This window comes from Notamacropus eugenii, chromosome 1, assembly GCF_028372415.1.
Source record: "Notamacropus eugenii isolate mMacEug1 chromosome 1, mMacEug1.pri_v2, whole genome shotgun sequence".
Lineage (NCBI taxonomy): Eukaryota > Metazoa > Chordata > Mammalia > Diprotodontia > Macropodidae > Notamacropus > Notamacropus eugenii.
In genome coordinates, this window is record NC_092872.1 from 484,657,758 (window position 1) to 484,678,401 (window position 20,644).

The 20,644-nt window shown below is 37.7% G+C and overlaps 1 protein-coding gene across 6 annotated transcripts in view; it reads right to left on the minus strand.

Annotated features, from left to right (window-relative positions):
- The window catches only part of DDX31 (DEAD-box helicase 31), an 87,514-nt gene that overhangs the window by 63,143 nt on the left and 3,727 nt on the right, over positions 1-20,644 (minus strand). For all 6 annotated transcript variants that reach the window (XR_011972242.1, XM_072632800.1, XM_072632799.1 and 3 more), the window contains 6 exons: positions 6,789-7,057; positions 6,597-6,672; positions 5,674-5,717; positions 4,779-4,849; positions 3,604-3,668; positions 729-773 (listed from right to left, as the gene is read on the minus strand). Coding sequence is in view for 5 of the 6 variants with exons in the window: in XM_072632800.1 (XP_072488901.1) it covers positions 729-773; positions 3,604-3,668; positions 4,779-4,849; positions 5,674-5,717; positions 6,597-6,672; positions 6,789-7,057 (570 nt within the window). In the remaining variant the exon portion in view is untranslated. The remainder of the gene's footprint in view (positions 1-728; positions 774-3,603; positions 3,669-4,778; positions 4,850-5,673; positions 5,718-6,596; positions 6,673-6,788; positions 7,058-20,644) is intronic.

The following is a 20,644-nucleotide window of genomic DNA, read 5'->3' on the forward strand; positions in this document are numbered from 1 at the left end:
TTAACCAAGCTTATATAGTTTCTACATACTTAGTATTCATGAAGCATTGCAGGGAAGCAGCAAGTTTGCTGCTGTAAAAATTTAAATAGCTTCAGTGCCTTCTCCTTTCCTAGAAGCGAACTAAGATATTGCACTGCAGGTTGTATAAAAGGCTGTGCCCAAAACTAGGTACCTGCAATCAGTTTTCTGCATGGAAAGTTATTAGCATTTGATATAGAAAACATTGACACCCTGTTCTGAAATTGCCTTTGTAGGCAAGTAAATCATATAGAAGAGATTTCCAAGGAAGGCAAATCTTGGGAGGCTCACCTTCTAGGAAATAAGTAAGATTTTTGGCGGAAGTCACTTCTTAAAAATTATTTTAAATAAAGACATGTTGATCTTGCTTTGGTGTTAAGCTGTATAGCCCTGAGAGGAGAAAACAGAGCGAACATGCTTCTATCTCATTTTAAAGAATGAAGTTTTTATGAAACTTCATTTGGTTTTCAGACAATAGGGAAACTCATGTCTGTACTTTGTTGAATGTTCCTCCTAGATTTTTAGAAGGAATAAGAGAGTGAGAAGGGAAGGATTTCAGAAAAAGAGAAGAAATAAGGAAAGGTATATATGATAGTTCATCCATATCTGCTGGCCTTGGAGGAGGAAATATTCAAGGAACAAAAAGTTTGAAACTCAGTATGACAACACTGAAAATACTTAAGATTAACCTTGAGAATAAAACAGCCTACCTCTCTTGTTGGCACTAATACCAGAGCATAGGGGCCATCACTGCGCTGTTGAAAGGGGTAGAAAGTAACAAGGAATAATGAGTTCACTGCATACATTTTCACAAGACTGTGGATACAGAGAATTTAACGTGGTACAATGAAAAGACCCCAAGTCACCAGTGCCTCGAACAAGTATTTATTAAGTACCAGCTATATGTCGGGTTCTGTGCCATGAGAAGGGGAGGGTGTGCAAAGGCAAAAAGTAGTCCCTGCTTTCTCTCATACAAAGTTGGTGATCAATAAATGTTTTATTACAAAAAGAAATGAACTCAATGATGGAATTCAAAGCAGCTTTTCTCTTCTTAATATTACTTTTATGAGACTATGATGAAATGTATAGTTAGTGTTAAATTTTCTGATAAGAGAGTATCAATGTGCCACTAGGTGAGATTGGAAACCCTAACATTTCAAAAAGTGTTGCTACATACCAAGGGAGAAGAAGAACAGGGGGAGGGAATGGTAATTTCTTGTGGAGATGGAATGGACAGAATAAAAATCATGGACAAAATCACTGGAAAATAGAAAATACATAGAAAAGGAGCATAGTTTAATTTTCTCACCAAAGTAATTTAAGGATATGTTGGGTGCTTTGATTTTTCCATTGCCCATAAACAAGTTTTTTACAGGTCAAGTCCTTTCATAATCAAATCTACTTTCCAATTATTTTGTCTACATTAGAATTTTGTTGTAGTGAAAACAACTTTAAAATGTACAATTATTGTAGCTTGGAAATTAAAATTTTTTTCAAATAAATTTTTGTTATCTTTTTTTCATATTACCTACATTTTCCAATGCTTACTTCCCAACATCCACCTCCCAGGAAGTCAACCTTCATAAAAGTAAAACCTCATAAAAGAGAGACTTTCATGTGAGAGCATTAAATATAGTGTTCTGATGTCTAGTACATTAGTACAAGAACAACATTTGAACAGCTACAGTGGGCTCCTCCAATCCCATTATAACATGAGCTGTTAGTAGATTTGAACATAAAACACATCAAACTACGTCCACTAAGGGAATGTGGTGCAGTGGACAAAGGACTGGCTTTGGAATGGGAGGACTGGGGGTCAAGTTCTGACCAGGATATACAAACTGCAGCAACAGGTACAACTCTTAATCCACCACTGTCCCAAGCAACCCTCAAAGGCTAAAAGTTGCCTCTCTGTACTAGAAGGAGTTCCTCCCCAAGGAATTCACTATATTAAAAAAAATTACAGATATGTGGGCAAGTCATTATATCCCTTTCTAGGTTTCAGCCCCCTCATCTGTAAAAAAGAAAAGCTTGGATTAGATGACCGCTTGAAGACTGGACAACCCTCTAGACCTTAAGAAAAGACTTTGTATGCTTATCTTTTTCCTTTTTCTACTGGACATAGCTAATATAGGAATTTGTTTTGCCTGATTGTATATATTTATAATGGGTTTTGTTCTTTTTGACTTCATGATGGGGGCAGGGAAGGGAAAGAACTTGGAACTGTAAATAAAATTCTTCAAAAAAGAAAAAACTCCATAAAACAGTTTGATCATCTTCTCCAGCACTAATTTACAGAAAAGCCCAGAAATTCAAACCACCATGAGTCAATTATAAAATGAGAACTTGACCTATGATTCGTCAATATTGGGAACTCTCAACAGGGAACTCCCTCTACCAATGAAGCTCAGCACATTCTCTGAAATCTATCATCTTAGAGAGTTGCCCTTACTCTGAGAGGTTAAGTGACATGCCCAGAGTCACACAGCCAGGCTGTACCAGAGGCAGAACTTGAACTTGGGTTTTTCTGTTTCTGAGTGTGGCTCTTTATCTACTGCCTCCTATCTATTACAAAGGATTGACAAAGGAAATATTCTTCTTCAGACAGTTATTGACTTTTGCTCAAGTATACACCTTGCAAACAATAGGTACTAAGCAATTTCTTTTTGAATGAACAAATGAATTTAGATGATGTCTGTAAGATGCAAGTTGAATTATTTTCTAGTAGAGGTGGTGAGTTTATGTTGATTCATCCACATTCACTCACCTGTTCTCCACTTTAAAAAGTATGGATTTTGGATATTCAACTTGATCTGGGGTGAATTTTCAGCAGATTAAAGCTACTAGGCCTACACAGAAATCCAAACTTAGTGGACACTCCTTAAGAAGAGGAATTGTTTCATTTTTTGCCTTTGTATCCCCAGAGTATAATGCACAGTAGGCACTTACATAATGCTTACTTATTTACTGATCTTCAGTAAGGTACTCTAACCAAATGTATTTCACAGATGGAGACAAATTTCAGATAAGGTCCAAAGAAAGGAAGATCAATTAGTAAATCCATTTATTAGAATCTTGTTTATACAAGTGATGTCAAATTTAATTATTTTTTTTGCTCTATCATATTATAATCATGAGTTCTAAGTAAATAACATGCATGAATGTTGATCCCCATGTCTGAATTTCATTCTTACATTTTTCAACATAGTTACATTTTCATCTGCTCAAACCTATAAATCAAATCAATAAATATTTACTAAGTGTCTACCATGAGCAAAACACTTTGCTAGCTGTTACTGGGGATATAAAGAAGTGCTAGATATGCTGCAGTCAAGGTATTGTTTTGTTTAAGTTAATAAGTGATTAATATTCACAGTAAAAACATAAGCAGTATACTGAATCATGAATTTGCTACTATTCTCCCCCACTGTGAGCAGGGGGATTAGCAATAATTAGATTTAACATATAGAACACTACTCAGAGGAAAGAGATTCTATCAGTCCCAGTATGGCTGTTCCGATTCAATTTGATAGCTGCTTTTTCATAGTGAACAATAACTGAAAAACACATTTTACTTATACGAACCTGTATTCTTGACTTCATTCCTTGAAGAGACTGAACCACAGGGATGCAATAGGCAAGCGTTTTACCTTTTAAAGAAATAAATAAATGTAAAAGTAATAAAAACAGTGGATGCTGCAGACTTCAGCCCCTGCAGAAAATAAAATCGAAGGCCACCAGGGAGAAATGCTGTGCTACTCATTTGGTGGCGGTGTGATTTTAGGCCAGAGAGGGAAGAAAAATATACTTTCACAAATGAATGGTCTTAGTTTAAGGGGAGGAAGAAAAAGAGAAGGATGTTAAACCAGAGTGAAAAGGAATTCACATCCAATTAACTTCCTACCCCCTCCTTCTGATTTCATTTTGGTGAATTCCATACTTTTCAAATAGCCAGGAAAACTTTGGACCTTTATCCTAAACAAGGAGTAACATTTCCTAAACTGTTCCAACAATACTTAGTAGGGAACCAGACTTGAGAACTGGGATGGGAATTCATTTCCTGATGTACTACTTAACTACTCCTATGAGCAAAAGGCAAGAGGTTCACTAAGTGCCATTTTCGCAGATATTTCTGTGATGTGTAAAAAATGTCAGTCTGCTAAAATCAGATGGAACTGGGCCCCACCCAAGAGCCTACAGAGGCCTATGAAAAACCAACCAAATGGCAGATACTTTAGATTTCTACCAACCTGAACAGCCCTCAAATCACATCAATGGAAAAAAGGAGCAAATGAGTTTCCATTGGAGAACTCAACAGTGCAACTACAAGTTGGACTGAAAACAAAAAAAAAATCTCTCATGTCTAAACAAAATGAACAGATTGTCCCAATAACGTGTGTGCTTGTGTCAAGATCACTGTCAGTGAAAAATTCTCTACTCAAAAGCTAATTTCTTTTCAGCATTCATATAATTGAAAGTTTCCATTATTTTGAGGCTACCTGTGTCTACCTGTGTCTACACATAGAATGGGTATATAGAAGGGGGTTGGGAGGTGAAGCTATAAGTTGGAGCAATAGCAGAAATAGTTTAGTTCCTAAACATGATTAATTTTGATAAGTTCAATAGGTTCCTTCTTTTTTTTAAATGAACAAAATTGGCGCTACAATTAGTACACACACACACACACACACACACACCCTTTACAATATAATTGTAGGAATAATGAGAAATTAAAGACAGAAGAAAAATTAATTGCTGACCTGATCCTGTCTGGGATCTCACAAGAGCATCTCTGCCTTCCAGCAATGAAGGAATACTTTGCTTCTGAACACTGTGGTGCATAGAGAAAATATATTTATTTATTTAAAAATTACTACAAAAAATGTTTTCAGTGTAAACAGGCTATCTGACCTTAATTTAATTTTTGGCTATAAGATGAAAATTCTTGGGCTGATTGGCTCAAATTCCCATAAAATTTGTCTCATCTTTCAGGACTACAGAAGGAGAATTTCATGAAATTGGTTATGTCAACTGCCATCCTGATGAGAGACTTTAAAATCTAACACCCTATTTTCTTTATAGGATGGGAATCAGGGACTGAGTACAGGGGAAGTTAGCAAGAAACTTTTTTAAGTGCAATTTCCGGGACTTAATTAAAAATATTAAGGCAAATGTGAAACTTTGGGATAATACTCATCCCACCAAATTTACTGTTTGATCTCATTATCTTGTTTGCTTCAAATCAAATATTTATTCCTATCCCTTCTAGTTGACTCATTATTATTATGAGGAGAAATAATTCCAAAAGTGAAGTAACACTGTTCTAAACCAGTAGTCTGGCCACATTATGTTAAAGGAAAATCACTGATAAATCCAACAAAAATAGAAACAGTCACATAAAAGAATAAACTGTACCAAATTCTTCACTGAATGAAGGGCTAAAATGATGCCTAGAGATCATCCAGGTTAGCCACCTCACTTAATGAAGAAACTAAAGGCTAATGACTTGAGTCATAAGGCCAGTTAGCCACCTGACATTCTTTCATAACATGTGAGTTAATATTTTCTTTCAGTTCCCTTTACCACATTTAAATTTCATTTAGTGGGACCCATGTGGATCTTAAGGAAGCTTGAAGTTTGGTCTGGAGCTCTTACCTGGTCATACTGGACATTTTCAAGACAGTGCTTATTGTTGAAACCTAAAAAGATAAGAAGAAAAATCAGGCAAGTTCACTGACTACCACTTCTTTGGAAGTACAGAATTTAAAGGGGACAAAGGAAACAGAAGAGGAAAATTAAGATTGTACCAATTTTGGAGTAAGGCTGATTCATACTGATATAATAAGTTTTGATGCTCAAATATGTGGAACAGAATAAAGACTTATTTTTGTAAAACTCTGAGCAAGGGTTAGGTTGAAATTAAGACCATGCAAGAGGGAATGTATTCTATGTTCCTCACTTCACAGTAAGCCTCAACAACTTCTTATTAATAAGAAAATGTCCATTTGTTTAGAGAAACTGCACAGTATGGTAGATTCCTCCAAACCTCAGCAAACAGAATCTCCAGTTAAAGCCCAAATGCTCTCAATTCGGATAGCCCTGGCCACTGGATCTGATAAACAAACACATATGATAATGAGAAAGATAAGTGGGACTACATATTTCTTTCACATATCATAAATAAAACAGCAGTTAGGTAGGAACAGCCGTCAGTTCCTCCCTGGACATGATCTACACCAAGACAGCAGACAGACAGCCTTGAGGTCAGGGACCATCTTCTTTATCTTTGTTTCTTTTGCAACATACACCACAGGGCAATGCACATGGTAGACAATTAATAAATGGTTGTTGAATAAATGACAGCCTGAGGCCATTAAATTTGCACCAGCAGAGTATAATGGAACTAATCTGAGCCCACTTGACCTGTTGCAAAAATAACCTCATTTCTACAGCAAGTTCCTCCCCTCACCAACCTACCTAGGATCTATACAGATAGTCAACATTAAAAAAAAGTCTTCCAAAGAAATAAGCTTTTTTGGCAAAAAGAAACACCTTCTGAAAGCCCAGAAGGCACTCACCAGGTGAGGATGGAGGCCTAACTCATGAAAAGAATCTGAAGTAAATACTTCTTCTCGAACTTGCTTCACCATAGCTCTGTAAATGAGGAACAACATACCTATGAATCAGCCTCTGTCTCAGTTAAACAATGAAATCAGCAGAATTATATTTATTTCCTTTGATCCCTGCAGTGAACAATCCATAGAACACACCTGTGGATTTCTGGAATTTCAGGGTTGTTTTTAAATAATGATGAAGTCTTAACGAACGGCCTCTCCACTTGTCCCTCATTAGTATGGACAGCTGGGTGCTTCTTTGGAGAAATCAGACCTTCTGGCTTTCCCTTCACAGTCCGTTCAACCTTTTTAACATTGGTTTTCTTGGCAGGGGGTAAGGATGTTTCATTCTTTTGTTTTGGTGGGGGTCCTTCGCTGGCCCCTTGGAATTTTCTTTTTGTACCTTTTGCTTGCTTTGGCGTTCCCTAAAGAAAAGAAATGAAGGAATGATGAACACTGGCTATATAGTGAAGCCTTGCTGTCCACAGAATGGCATCTCTTTCTGCAGAGATCATTATGCCCATACGTCAAGCAACAGTTTAAGCTTGCAATTATCTCCACTGACTCAGAATTTTTCCAAGAAAAAGAAATGAAGGAAGACAAAAATGGCAAGGAAAAATAACTAGCGGTTTTCTAATACAAATCAAGATAGTCATCTATTTAGATTTGATATCCATTGTCAGTTATAAAGTAGCCAAGCACTTAATGGCAGGATGATGGACCTAGGGAAGGAAAAATATCACAGACCAGCAAAATCTTAAGTGGAATCCTTTAAAAATAAGGGGGGAAGTTGGGGGATGAGAACTAACCTTTAAAAGTGCACATGCTAAAGAAATCATATCTTTGTCCATTTCCATGAAAAAGCTGTACGGGGGAAATAAAACCTCAGATATTTTCTCTACATAAACAGAATATTAATGAAGCAAGGCTATTCCTAAGCATGAGGGACCTAGCAGACTTGGGGTGGTCATAGCCCTACTAAATTGCAGGGAGCATGAAAACCTTCATTACTGTTTTTTCCTGGAGTGTGCGGAACTCTGTCATCCCTCGTCCCTCAAGCTGCTTCTCCAGATTCAGGTGCTTGGAAACAATTCCTACTCTTGGTTCCAATTCCAAATGAGAACTCCTCTCCATCTATCACTTACCCCCTCGTACTTATTTCTAATCTTCTTTGCCTTTCAAATCCTCATCTGATCTCCTGTAACAGCTAATAACATTCAATATTTTGTTGTCAGTTGACTATTATTTCCAGACATGGTTTGGCTAAACTCATGGTGTTCAAACTCCCTCTATGAGATGATACATCTAATTTCTTTAGCCTTCGTCTTCTATTTGTACACAAATAACTTACACAGAAACTTTCTGTGAGTGATGTCTCCTTATTATTACGAGGGGCTTCAGTCTCTCCTGGCCTATGTTGCCCTTCTGTTTAAAAAAAAACTTATTTTACTCATTCTTGCTAGCCTCAATAAGTTACCAAATATATACATCTGGGACTTTATTTTGCTTTTTATCCCTTGCTTATCACAGATCTTTCTAAGCAATTTCAATCTAGGTTATTTTACATTAGTAACAGGAATAAACTACTAACCAATTAATAAATGGTCAAAAGATAAGAACAGGCAGTTTTCCAATGAAGAAATCAAAACAATTTATAGTCATATGAAAAAATGCTCAAAATCATTATTGATCAGAGAACTGCAAACTGGGCTGTCATTTTACTATCAGACTGGCTAAAACGACTGAAGGGAAAAGTAACAAATGTTGGAAAGGATGTGGAAAAACTGGGACACTAATTCATTGTTGGTGGAATTATTAACTGATCCAACCATTTTGGAGAGCAATTTGGAATTACGTCTGAAGAGTTATAAAACTGCCTATATACCCTTTAACCCAGAAATATCACTAGTAGGCCTAATTCCAAAGATGATTAGGGAAAAAGGAAAAGGACCTACGCATTCTAAAATGTTTACAGCAGCTCTCTTTGTGGTGGCAAAGAACTGGAAATTGCAGGGATGCCCATCAATGGGGGAATGGCTGAACAAGATGTTTTTGTGATGGTGATGAAATGCTACTGGGCTATAATGAGTTCAATGATCTTAGAAAAGCATGGAAAGACTTGCAGGCAATGATGAAAAGTAGAATGAGCAGAACCAAAAGAATGTTATATACAGTAACAGTGACACTGTTTTAATCATAGAACTTATTTGAGAGAAACCAAAGTCTCCAACTTAAGGAATTTTCATGCTGGGTTGAGCTCAACATGCTCCAGTGGCTCTCTATTGCCTCTAGGAGCACCTCTCCTTGTCATTTAAAGTCCTCACAGTCTGGCTCCAGTATACCTTGCCAGCCAAAGTGCCCTACTTGCTGCACCTAATCTAAGGCATCCCATCTCTTTCTCTACATTTTGCACAGGTCATTCTCCACGCCTGGAATGCACTCCCTTCTTCACCTCTGCTCCCTTAGCATCCCTGGCTTCCTTTAAGGCTCAGCTGATCTACTACCTCCTATACATAATAATAGTAATAATAGCTAAAATTTACATAGTTCTTACCATGTGCTAAGGACTTTATAATCATTAACTCATTTGATACTACCTGGGAGGTAGATGCTATTATTATCCCCATTTTACAAATGAGGAAACTGAGGAAAACAGATTAAGTGACTTGCCTAGGGTCACACAATTAGTAAGTGTCTGAAGCTAGATTTGAACTGAGATCTTCTTGACTCTTGGTCCAGCTCTCTATCTACTGTACTGCCTTTTCTGATTCAATCAGTTGCTAGTACCCTTCTCTCAACCCCCCAAGTTACTGTGTATTTACTTTTTCCTTGTACTGACTTTTTAATTCATACATATTTTTCTATTAAAACTCTTTCTATCCCTGGTGACTAAATTAGTTGCCTGGTACAGGGTAGTACAGAGAATAAGAGACTATGGAATGAATTTAATTCCACAGGCATTTATTAAGTTCCTATTATGTACAAGGGCTCTGTGCTTGATGCCAGAAATACAAAACCAGAAACAAAAGAATCCTTGATCTCAAGAAGCTTAAATCGTACTGGGGGTTACACAGATAAATGAATACAAAGTATAAACAAAATAATTTTCATTAGATAGCATAGCATTTTTATTTCCTTTCTATTACTGTAGCCATAAGAAAGAATCATAGACTCTTTAGAATTCAATTCTCCTTAGAGGTCATCTAGTCTGACCTCTCACATGGCACAGCTGACCCCTCAGCAACGTCTGGCATCTATCCCGTAGCTTATCACCTCATCATGAGGTGGCCTGTTCATTGTTCGTGGAATGGTACCCGCAGTAACCAAAACAACAGAAATAGAAGTAGCCCCAGAAAACTGTGGCATACTGATGGTCAAGACCGGCAGTGGGTAATCTGCAACCTTTTGTCTGAATCCAAACTTCACAGAACTAATTCCCTTAATAAAAGTATTTGTTCTGTGAAGTTTGGATTTAGTCAAAGAGCCTAATTTGAGGACCTAGAGAGCCACATGGGGCCTCAAGGCTGCATTTCCCCACTCCTAGTTAGACCAATTTCAGCGAGGAAGAGGAAGGATGAGCCACGTCTCAGGACAGGGCAAAGCACAAGGATGTGGAACACAATCAGAATTGATGACTGTGGAGTTTGTTTTACCTCAATATTTCTTTTTCTGATAAGGAAGCATTTACCAGAAGGTGGGGTAGTGGTTATGGGGAAATGACATATAAAAGTAAAAGGTAAAAATGAAAATGAAATGCGAAAAATAATTAAATATTCTCACCATTAAACGAAAATCTACCTCACCTTCCCCCTCAGGTCCTAGTTCTGCCTCTGAGTGGGCTTCCTTTTTCACATATGTAGATTGAAAGTTTGAAGAGAGATGCGTGGCATGATGGCTTTAAAGTCATAGGACCGAGGTTCAAGTCTCAGCTCTGCTACTTATCCCTGTGTGACCATGGGTAAGTTACTTTACTCCTCTCGACCTCAATTTCCTCATCCGTTAAAAGACAATATTGAATTAAATGATACCTGAGGTCCCTTCCAGCTCTAAATCTATGATGACTGGCACACAGTAAATGCTTAAATACACTTGCTGACTGACTGACTGACAATTAATTCCCTTCAGTTTTCCTTCATCCAGTCCTTAAGTTGTTTCTGAACCCTCATCATCCTGGTTACTCTTCTCTATATCAGGGGAGTCAAACAAACAGAAATGGGGCCACTAATCTGTACGTATGGATCCCCACAGGTCACATACTTAGTTTTAAAATGTGATATTATCTATGTTTTATTGTATTTTTATTTACTTAGTAAAATGTTTCCCAATTACATTTTAATCTGGGTCTGACTGCAACGTGGAGTGTTTTGGGCCAAATGCGCTCAGCAACACTGAGTCTGACCCCTCTGCTCTAGATTGCTCCAGATTCGACTTGTTTTGAGCCCCAATGCTCCAGCCCACAAAAATCACTTTCAAGCTTGGGGATGCCATCTCTCACCCTGGCTACCCCTTCCCAGCTTTGTGACATTGGCAAAACTGACAAGCACATGCCTACTATGGCTTCATTCAATTTGATTGTTTTAAATTTCTTCTTTTGTTGTGAATTTACTCACAATACATTTATACACAATTTATACACAATAAATTTATACACAATTTCTGTATAAAAAGAACAAAAAACTGTAGATGAAACAGTAAACTTCTGTTATATGGGTTTTTAAAAATTCAGTTTTAATAGGGTAGTAACAAAACTGCCCTAGTGGTTTGCATTCGCCTTGAAATTGCTTTTTTCTTCTATGTATTTTTAAAAAATATTTTCCAACTAATCCATCAATAAGTCTATTATGTGTTGAGGATGCAAAGACAAAAGTGAAACAGTCTCTGTCCTCAAGGAGTTTATATTCTTTCTGAGAATACAATGTGTGTATGTGCATATACAGATCCACACACACACACACACACACACACACAAACACTTGCACAACATAAAATATATACGAAATGAATACAAGGTAGTCTTGGCAGGGAGAGTGGTAGCAGCTGAGGAATCTTCTCGTAGCAGGGAAGACTTCATGTGGAAAGTGAGATTTGAGTTGATTTTAAAGGAAACCAGGAATTCCAAGAGTTTGAGGTAAGGCCACACAAAATTCCAGGCACAGGAAACAGCCAGTGCAAGACAGAGATGAGAGATGTAGGATCCTGTGTAAATATCTGCAAACAGGTCAGTCAGACTGAATTGAAAAGAGTAATATGTTAGAATACTGGAAAAGTAGGAAGGGGCTAAGTTGTAAAGAGCTTTAAATGTCAGAAAGGAGTCTATATTTGATTCTAGAGTCAATGAAGAGCTGCTGGAATTTACTGAGTACTGAAGGGAACTGGTCAGACGTGTACTTCAGGAAAGTAACTTTGGCCACTGTGTTGAAGATGAATTGCAGGGAGGAGACATTGAGACCAGCTGGGACACCACTGGAATAGTATCAGAGAGGTGAGAAGGGCCTGAAATAGGGAAGGTGGCTATGTGAACAGCGAGAAGGGCAAGTATATAACAGATACTGTAAACGGCAGAAACAATAAGACCTGGCAACAGACTAGATATGTACAGTAAGAGTAAGAGTTGAGGATGATACTAAAGTTGTGAACCTAGGTGACTGGAAGAATGGTGGTGCCTTTGCCAGTAATAGTAATGTTGGGAAGAAGGGTGGGTTTGGAAGGAAAAATTAGTTCAGTTTGGACATAGTGAGCTTGAGGTGCCTATGGGACATCTGGTTTGAAATATCCAGCAGGATGATAGGCTATATAGAGAGAGTTATAGATAGGTCTGAAATAATCTGAATAGAGATGATAATTGTACCCATAGAAACTGATGAAGTCACCAGCTGAGGAAGTACAGAGAGAAAAGAGAAGAAAGCATAGGATAGACTCTTTGGAAGATCTATAGTTGGCCTGACATGAATGAAGATCCAAGGAGACTGAGGAGAAGTTAGATAGAGAGGAGGAGGACCAGAAGAGAACAGTATAATGAAAACCCCATGATGAAAGAATATCCAGGAGGAGAGGGTGGTCCACAACATCAAAGAGAGGTCATGAATGATGAAGACAGAAGAGATTGTTAGATTTGTCAGAAGATTCACGGTAACTCTGGCAAACATTCAGCACGTATGATGCACAAGGCAATGAGGTGGAATGGCTAGAAAACTAGCTTGGAGAAAGGAAGACCTGGGTAAAAGTCCAGCTTCTGGCACAAACTGACTGTGTGATGCTGATCAGGTTACTTAAACAGCTCTTTAAGACTACAAATTGCTGTAGGGGACAAGGGGATGAGTGGGGTGGGGGGTATGATAGAATGGAGGGCAAATGGGAGGAGGTAGTAATTAGAAGTAAACACTTTTGGGGAGGGACAAGTTCAAAAGAGAGAACAGAATAAATGGGGGGCAGGATAGGATGGAGGGAAACATAGTTAGTCTTACACAACATGACTATTATGGAAGTCTTTTACAAAGTTACACATATATATTGAGTTGCTTGCCTTCTCAGTGGGGATGGGTGGGGAAGGAGGAAGGGAGAGAAGTTGGAACTCAAAGTTTTAGGTACGAATGTTGAGAATTGTTTTTGCATACAACAAGGAAATAAGAAATACAGGTAATGGGGTATAGAAATCTATCTTGCCCTACAAGAAAAGAGAGAAGATGGGGATAAGGAAAGGGAGGGGTATGACAGAAGGGAGGGCAGATTGGGGGAAGGGGTAATCAGAATGCATAGTGTCTTGGGGTGGGGCGAGAGGAGAGATGGGGAGAAAATTTGGAACTCAAAATTTTGTGGAAATGAATGTTGAAAATTAAAAATAAAGAAACATTAAAAAAAAGACTACAAATTGCAGAATTATTAATCTGTATCAGTCCAGGGCTGCATTTCTCAAAATGTGGACCAATGACCCCTGTTGGTCCCCAAAGTCAAAATGATCTTCATAAAAATACTAAGATATTATCTGCATACTAAAATACTACTCCCTTTTCCAATTACCTGTGTATAGCCAGAATTTCTTCATATACTTCAATCAAAACAACCTATTGTAATAGATTGAATAAAAAAGCACATGAGAATCAAGTTGTCTTTTATTAAGCCAAACATTAAAGATATCTGCAAAAATATGTAAAACAATGCCACTCTTCTGACTAAATTTTTAAAAGAAAATATAGTTATTTATCATAAAACATTATGTTAACATGCGAATTTTACCAGTTTTAATTTCTAATCTAGTAAACATTAACAGATGTAATCAATGTAAACAAAACTTCTTTGGGGTCCTCAATTTTTCAGAGTGTAAATAGCTCCTGATTCCAAAAAATTTGAGAACCACTTGTACAGGGAATGCCTATACCTGTGAAATCACAAGTACAGAGAAAAGAATCAAAACAAAACAATAACAAAAATGTTGAAGACATTATTTTTGGTACTAGGAGAGATACAAAGATGAAACAGAACACAATCCCTGTTCTCAAGGAGCTAACATTCTAGTAAGGAAGGCTTTAAAAGAAACCGTATGTGCGCATATGTGTGTGTATGTGTATGTGTGTGTATGGTGTGTATGTATGTATGTATGTGTGTTGTTGTTCAGTCATTTCAATGGTGTTTGACTCTTTGAGACCCCATTTGGAGATTTTCTTGACAAAGATCCCGGAGTGGTTTGCCATTTCCTTCTCCAGCCCATTTTACAGATGAGGAAAACTAAGGCAAACAGGGTTAAGTGATTTGCCCAGGGTCACAAAGCTAGTAAGAGTCTGAAGCAGAATTTGAACTCATAAATATGAATCTCCAGGACTGACACTCTAGCGCAACACATGTGTGTATATATGTATATGTGTGTGCACACACATGTATGTACATACATGTGTATGTGTGTGTAAGCACACACATATAAATATAAACATACACACAACTAAAGTACAAACTGGAATATAGAAAAGTTCAAAACTAAAAGAAATTTCATAATAATGATAACACTCTTAAGGAGCTATAAAGTGATTTTCTCACAGTATAAATATTGTACCCTATCTCTCACCCACATAAACTCCTTGAAGCCATGGGACTATTTTCTGCTGCATCCAGGGCTAAATATTGTGTATATTGTGGGTAGTGAGTAACTCCCTATTAAGTTGAACATCAGTCTTATCTTGTAAATAGCACAGATATTATCCACATTTTTATTGATGGGCAATCTAGGGCTTAAAATTAGGAAGTGAATTGTTCAGTCACAAAACTACAGAACCAAGAGCCTGGATTTCTGGCTCCAAATCCAGTACTTGGTGAGGATAACTTTTCAGTTAATAAAGCAAATTAGAAATAAGACTGTTGTACAGGAGTGGGTCAAAGACAATCCTATGGTAGTCCTATGAAAATCAATCAAAAAACATTTAATTAAGCACCTACTATGTGCAAGGCACAGTTGCATAAAAAGAGGGGAGGAAAATGAAAGCTCCCAAGAAGTTTATACATTCTATGTGATACAGCAAACTGCTGGAGAAGATGAGAATGGATAAATCAAGAGCGCACGTACAGATCTTGGTCTTGGCAAAGAGAAGGCCTATTTCATCATCGGACACTGGAATAAAAGAAATTGGGGTATGACGACAATGGGTTGGAGAAGGAAAAGAAGGACAGAAGAGAGAACTCGTAGCAAGACTTCTCTATAGATCAAAACAGAGCACTTCATTTCTTTTAAAATTTGCTTTCCTAGAATGATGATAACTGGAAGAACCCCTGGAAACCACACAGTCCAAACTCCTCATTTTGATGATGTGACTCAAGTCACACATCTGGTCAGAGGCAGATCCAGAATAGGGCTGCTTGTTATCTTTTACAATTAATCACACTAATTCTTATCAATCGTCATTCAAGTCTTTTAATACACAATTGTTTAACCAGTTGTAATCAATCTAACAGTATCATTAGCAAGATTGATTACACCAGGGAGGAAGAATACTGTATTTAGAGCATTGGGTTCAATTGCTATTTACTAGACATGTGACTATGGGCAAATAACAAATTCTCTGAGCTTCAGCTTTCTCATCCATAAAACAGGAATAATAATCCTTTCATTCTTCCCCAAGTTTACTCTTGACGGCACTTTTCACAGGAGACTGTTCCAAACCTTCTCTTTTCAAATTTCCCATACCACCCTCTCTTCTTTTTGCTCAACAGAGAGGTCATTTCCATGAATGTATCCTTTCCCCCATTCTACTACTCAAAAGCCTTAGAGTTCATCTCGTACTCTCTCCTCCTTTCTGTCACTCTCTGATAAAGATGTGGCCCTTCTCCAGGTCAAGGCTAATCCACTCCTTTGCTTTTAATGCCCCAGCATACCCCACAGGCATCCCTTCTCTCTCATTTTCAATCTCTCCCTACCTACTGGATTCTTTCCTGATACTTACAAGTGTGTTGAGGTCTTCCCACAATTAAAACCAACTGTTTAATTTGACTCTACCACCTCCTTAAGCTATCATCCTATATTTTTCTTTCCCTCTCAGTCAAAGTCCTAGAAAAAACCATCTAGCTTACTCACATTAATTCTACTTCCTCTCCTTTCATGAGGACTGTGTAAAGTCAGACTATAAACTTGGCAGCCCTAAAATTTGAATTTATAATAAATAAGTTGAAAAAAAAATATGGCATTCAATGAACAAAGGTTGACTCTCAGTTAAAAATGAATTATTTAAAAATGAGAAATGGACAACAGAAATGACAGTAATTATGATAGATTTATACAGAAATTGAAACAATGTAACTTAGGTGTTACAACAAGGAGACCAAGAGACCAGGCAACACTTTAGTCAGCAAACATTTGACTTATTTGGAAAAAAAAAAGAGAAAAATGGCTCCCAAAAAGAACATCTGGCTAAAATATAAACTCATCTGTAAAAGTTTACAAAGAAGGATAATATGGACTCATATGTACAGAAATATTTACACTAGCTCTTTTTAGAGGTGACACAGAACTGGAAACTAAGGAGATATTCATCAATTAGAGAATGGCTGAACAAATTAGGGTGCGTGAATATAATGGAATATTATTGTGCCATAAGAAATTACGAAAGAGGCAGTTTCAGAGAAACCTGGAAAGACTTGTATGAACAGAATCAGAGTAAAGTGAACAGAACCCAGGAGAATAATTTATGAACAGTAACAACATTGCAAAGAAAAAAAAACTTTGAAAAACTTAAGAATTCTGATAAATGCAAACAAACCAAGATTCCAGCAACTGATGATGTATCCATATGCCCCTCCCCCCAGAGAAAGACAGACTGACTCAAGATGTAAAATGACGCACACATCACTGGACACAGCCAATGTAGGGATTTATTTTGCATGGATATTAATACTTGTTTCAAGGATTTTGTTATTTTTTTCCATGGGGGGGTGATAGTGGGAGGGAAGAAAAATAAATGTTTGTTATTTGAAAAAAAAATTTTAAATGTTCACTAGAGAGATAATAATAACCAACGCCATCTCATGAAACAGAACTGTAGAAGGTAAAACCAGCCTAAGCAAAATCATCCCAAGAACATTCAGGAATAGATACGGAAAGGCACTACAAAGCAAGGAAAAATGAAAAACACCTGCAAACATTTGTACAATAATCCATTTTCTTCACCAAGGATAATCAGATCACCACACTTGGACTCCTAAATTCACAGTCCCTGAAGCACTCACAGAGGAAGAAGAAATAGCACTAAAGAGAACAAAGGCTAGAAAAGCAGACAGAATAGCTTAGATACATAATATACGTATAAAATAATGTAACACAAATCATATCACATAATAAAATTTGGGCCTGGCACCCAACTGGTTCTAAAATGTGACCCTCCCCCTGCCAAAAAATCATCTACTAACCTTACACTTAGTTTCCCATTTATACAAAATCTTTATGAGGGTCATAAAGTGAGGGCATTCTTGGTAATAGTGTCAGGGAACAAACAACCTTTTGCAAATGATACTCAAAAATGGACCCTATCTTTACCAGCTCATGATTGCCATTCTGGGTTCTGGTCTTTTATCTCTGTACACCTCTATCAGGGATATCTTCGGTTCTCATGGATTCAATTATCATCCCAATGCAGATGAGTCCTAGATCTTCAATGCCACTCCAATCTCTATCCTGGTTCACTACTCTGGAGCTTCAGAGCTCCATTAGATGTACCGTAGGTATCTCATACTAAACATGCCCCAAACAGACCTCATTATTTTTGCCCCTAAACCCACTTCTCCTTCCAAACTTCCCTATTTTTGCTGAGGATATCTCCATCCTTCAAGATACCCAGGTTTACAAACCTGGAATCATTCTCTACTCTAGATTCTCCCAGATCTTGCAATTTCTAAGTCTGACCCATTTTTCCTCAACGACATGTCTCCAGCCCCTTCTCTCTACTCACATGGCCACCAGCCTAATTCATGCCCTTATTACCTCTTACTGAAATAACTCCATTGGTCTTCCTCCTTTTCTTCTCCCTCTATACTACTTCACTTGGTGATCTTATCTGCTCCCATGGATTTAATTACATCTCTATGCTGACCATCCTCATATCTATCTATCCTGCCCCTACCCCTCTGCTGACCTCCAATCTCACATTTCCAACTGCCCTTCAGACATCTCAAACTGGATGTCCATTAGATGTCTTAAATTCAACATGTCCAAAACAGAACTCTTTTATCTTTCCCCCTGGGCCCTCCTTGCTTCCTATATTTCCTATTATTGTAGATGGCAACATCTTCTTCCCAGTTTCTCAGGCTTGTAGTTAGGAATCATGTTCAACTCCTCATTATCTCTTGTCCTTCATATCCAAGCTATTGCCAAAGCTTGTCAATTTCACCTTTGCAACATCTCTTGAACATGCCCCCTTCTCTCTTCTGACACTGCCACTACCCTAGTACAGACCCTTATCACCTTAAGTCTGGATTATAGCAATAACCTGCCAGTGGGTCTAACCACCACTCTCTAATCCATTCTCCATTCAGCTGCTGAAGTGATTTTCCTAAAACAAAAGTCTGATGGTGTAAATCCTTCCCAGCTCCCTCCCAAAAAATTCTTCCTATTGCCTCCAGGATCAAATACAAAGTGCTCCATTTGGCATTGAAAACCCTTTGTAACCTAGGCCCCTCTACCTTTCCAGTTTTGTTATACTTCACTCCCCCAGTGACAGTGGCCTCCTGAACCCAACAGAATACCCCACCTCCAAGACCTAAGCATTTTCTCTGGTTGTTTTTCATGCTTAGAAAACTCTCCTCCTCATCTCCATCTCCCGACTTTCCTGGCTTCCTTTAAATGTCAACTAAAATTCCATCTTTCATAGGAAACCCAACCCCTCCCAATTCTAATGCCTTTCCTTTGTTCATTATTTCTTATGTATCCTGTATAAACTTGTTTGGATATATTGGTTTGCATGTTATCCCCCCATAAGACTGTAAGCTCCTTGAGAACAGGGCTGTCTTTTGCCTTCCCATCTTAGCACAATACCTGGCACTTGTTTAGCTGTCTCTCTTCATGACTCCATGAACCATATTGTCCATGCAGTTTTCTTGACAAAGATACTGGAGTGGTTTGTTATTTCCTTCTCCAGTCGATTAAAGCAAAGAGAGGTTAACCGACTTGTCCAGGGTCACACAGCTGGTGTCTGAAACCAGATTTGAACTCAGGTCTGACTCTAAGCCCATTGATCTATCTACTGAGATACCTAGCTGCCTCAGCCTGGCACTTAGTAGGTGCCTAATAAAAGTTTGCTGATTGATTGTTTCACTACATCAATCAATCTGAACACTCATGTAATTACAATGACCAAGTCTGGCCCTAAAGAAAAGAGAAGAAGCATCTTTGTCTCTTCTTTGTGGCGTGGAGGATGATAGGTGTGGAACCTTCCTACCCTGTCAGATTCAGCCTATAGTAGTGAGTTGTGCCTTATTGCTTTTTCCTCTCTCTCTCTTTCTCTCTTTTTCTTTTTATTCTTTGTTACAAGAGAAAGTAGAAAAAGGTATATATTTGGAAATTATGATGATGTAAAAACAAAAGATATGGATCATTTTTTAATCCTTAGCAAAGCTTAGTTGCTACGTTGTACAAGAGGCTTTTCGTGATCTCTCATCTCCTTCAGAGAGGCCTTCTACCATGTTACTTTTGATTAATTTTGTACATGCTCTGCATTTACCTATGTGCATAATATTTTCTGCCTCCCTTTCAGTGGAATTTAAGTTTCTTGAGGGAAGAGGCAGTTTAGTTTTTGTCTTTGTACTTCCAGTAATATATATACTTGGTAAATGCTTCTTGAATGAATACTTGCATTGCCTACGTAACAGACCTTGTTTTATAAGATAACCTTACAGACTCAGTTTCTTCATCTGCAAAATGGGAATAAATCAGTACCTGCCTCACAGTGTTGTTGTGACAGCTTGAGACAATTAGGTAGTATGATTTGCTGCACTTGATTTCAAGTCTTGATTCAGTCAGTACTGTGTACCCTGGGCAAGATACTAAACTTTAGTCTCAGTTTCCTCATCTGTAAAACGAGAATAATAAATAGCACCCAACTCACAGTGTTATTCTAAGAATCAAATGAGATAATACATGTAAAGCATTTTGCAAACCTTAAATTGATTATAAATATGATTGTGTATCCAGTGGCTCACTTTAAAACCATAAAAAGCAAGTGTTAAAATGAGGTCAAAGAGATACAGACTGGTAGAGCTGTAAGGGACCTTAGAGATAATCTAGTCCAATCCCCTTACTTTACGAATGAGAAAACTGAGACCAACACAAGAGAAGTGACTTGCCCACTGTCACAAAATTAGCTACTAGTAGAATTAGGTCTAGAACTCAGGTCTTCTATTGTCAATCCAGTTCAATAAGTATTTAATAAGCACCAACTATGTCAGATGCTGTGCTAGGTGCTGGGAATAAAAGACAAAACAAAAAACAGTACCCTTCCTTCAAGGAGTTTACATCTTACTAAGGAAGACATAACAGATAAAGT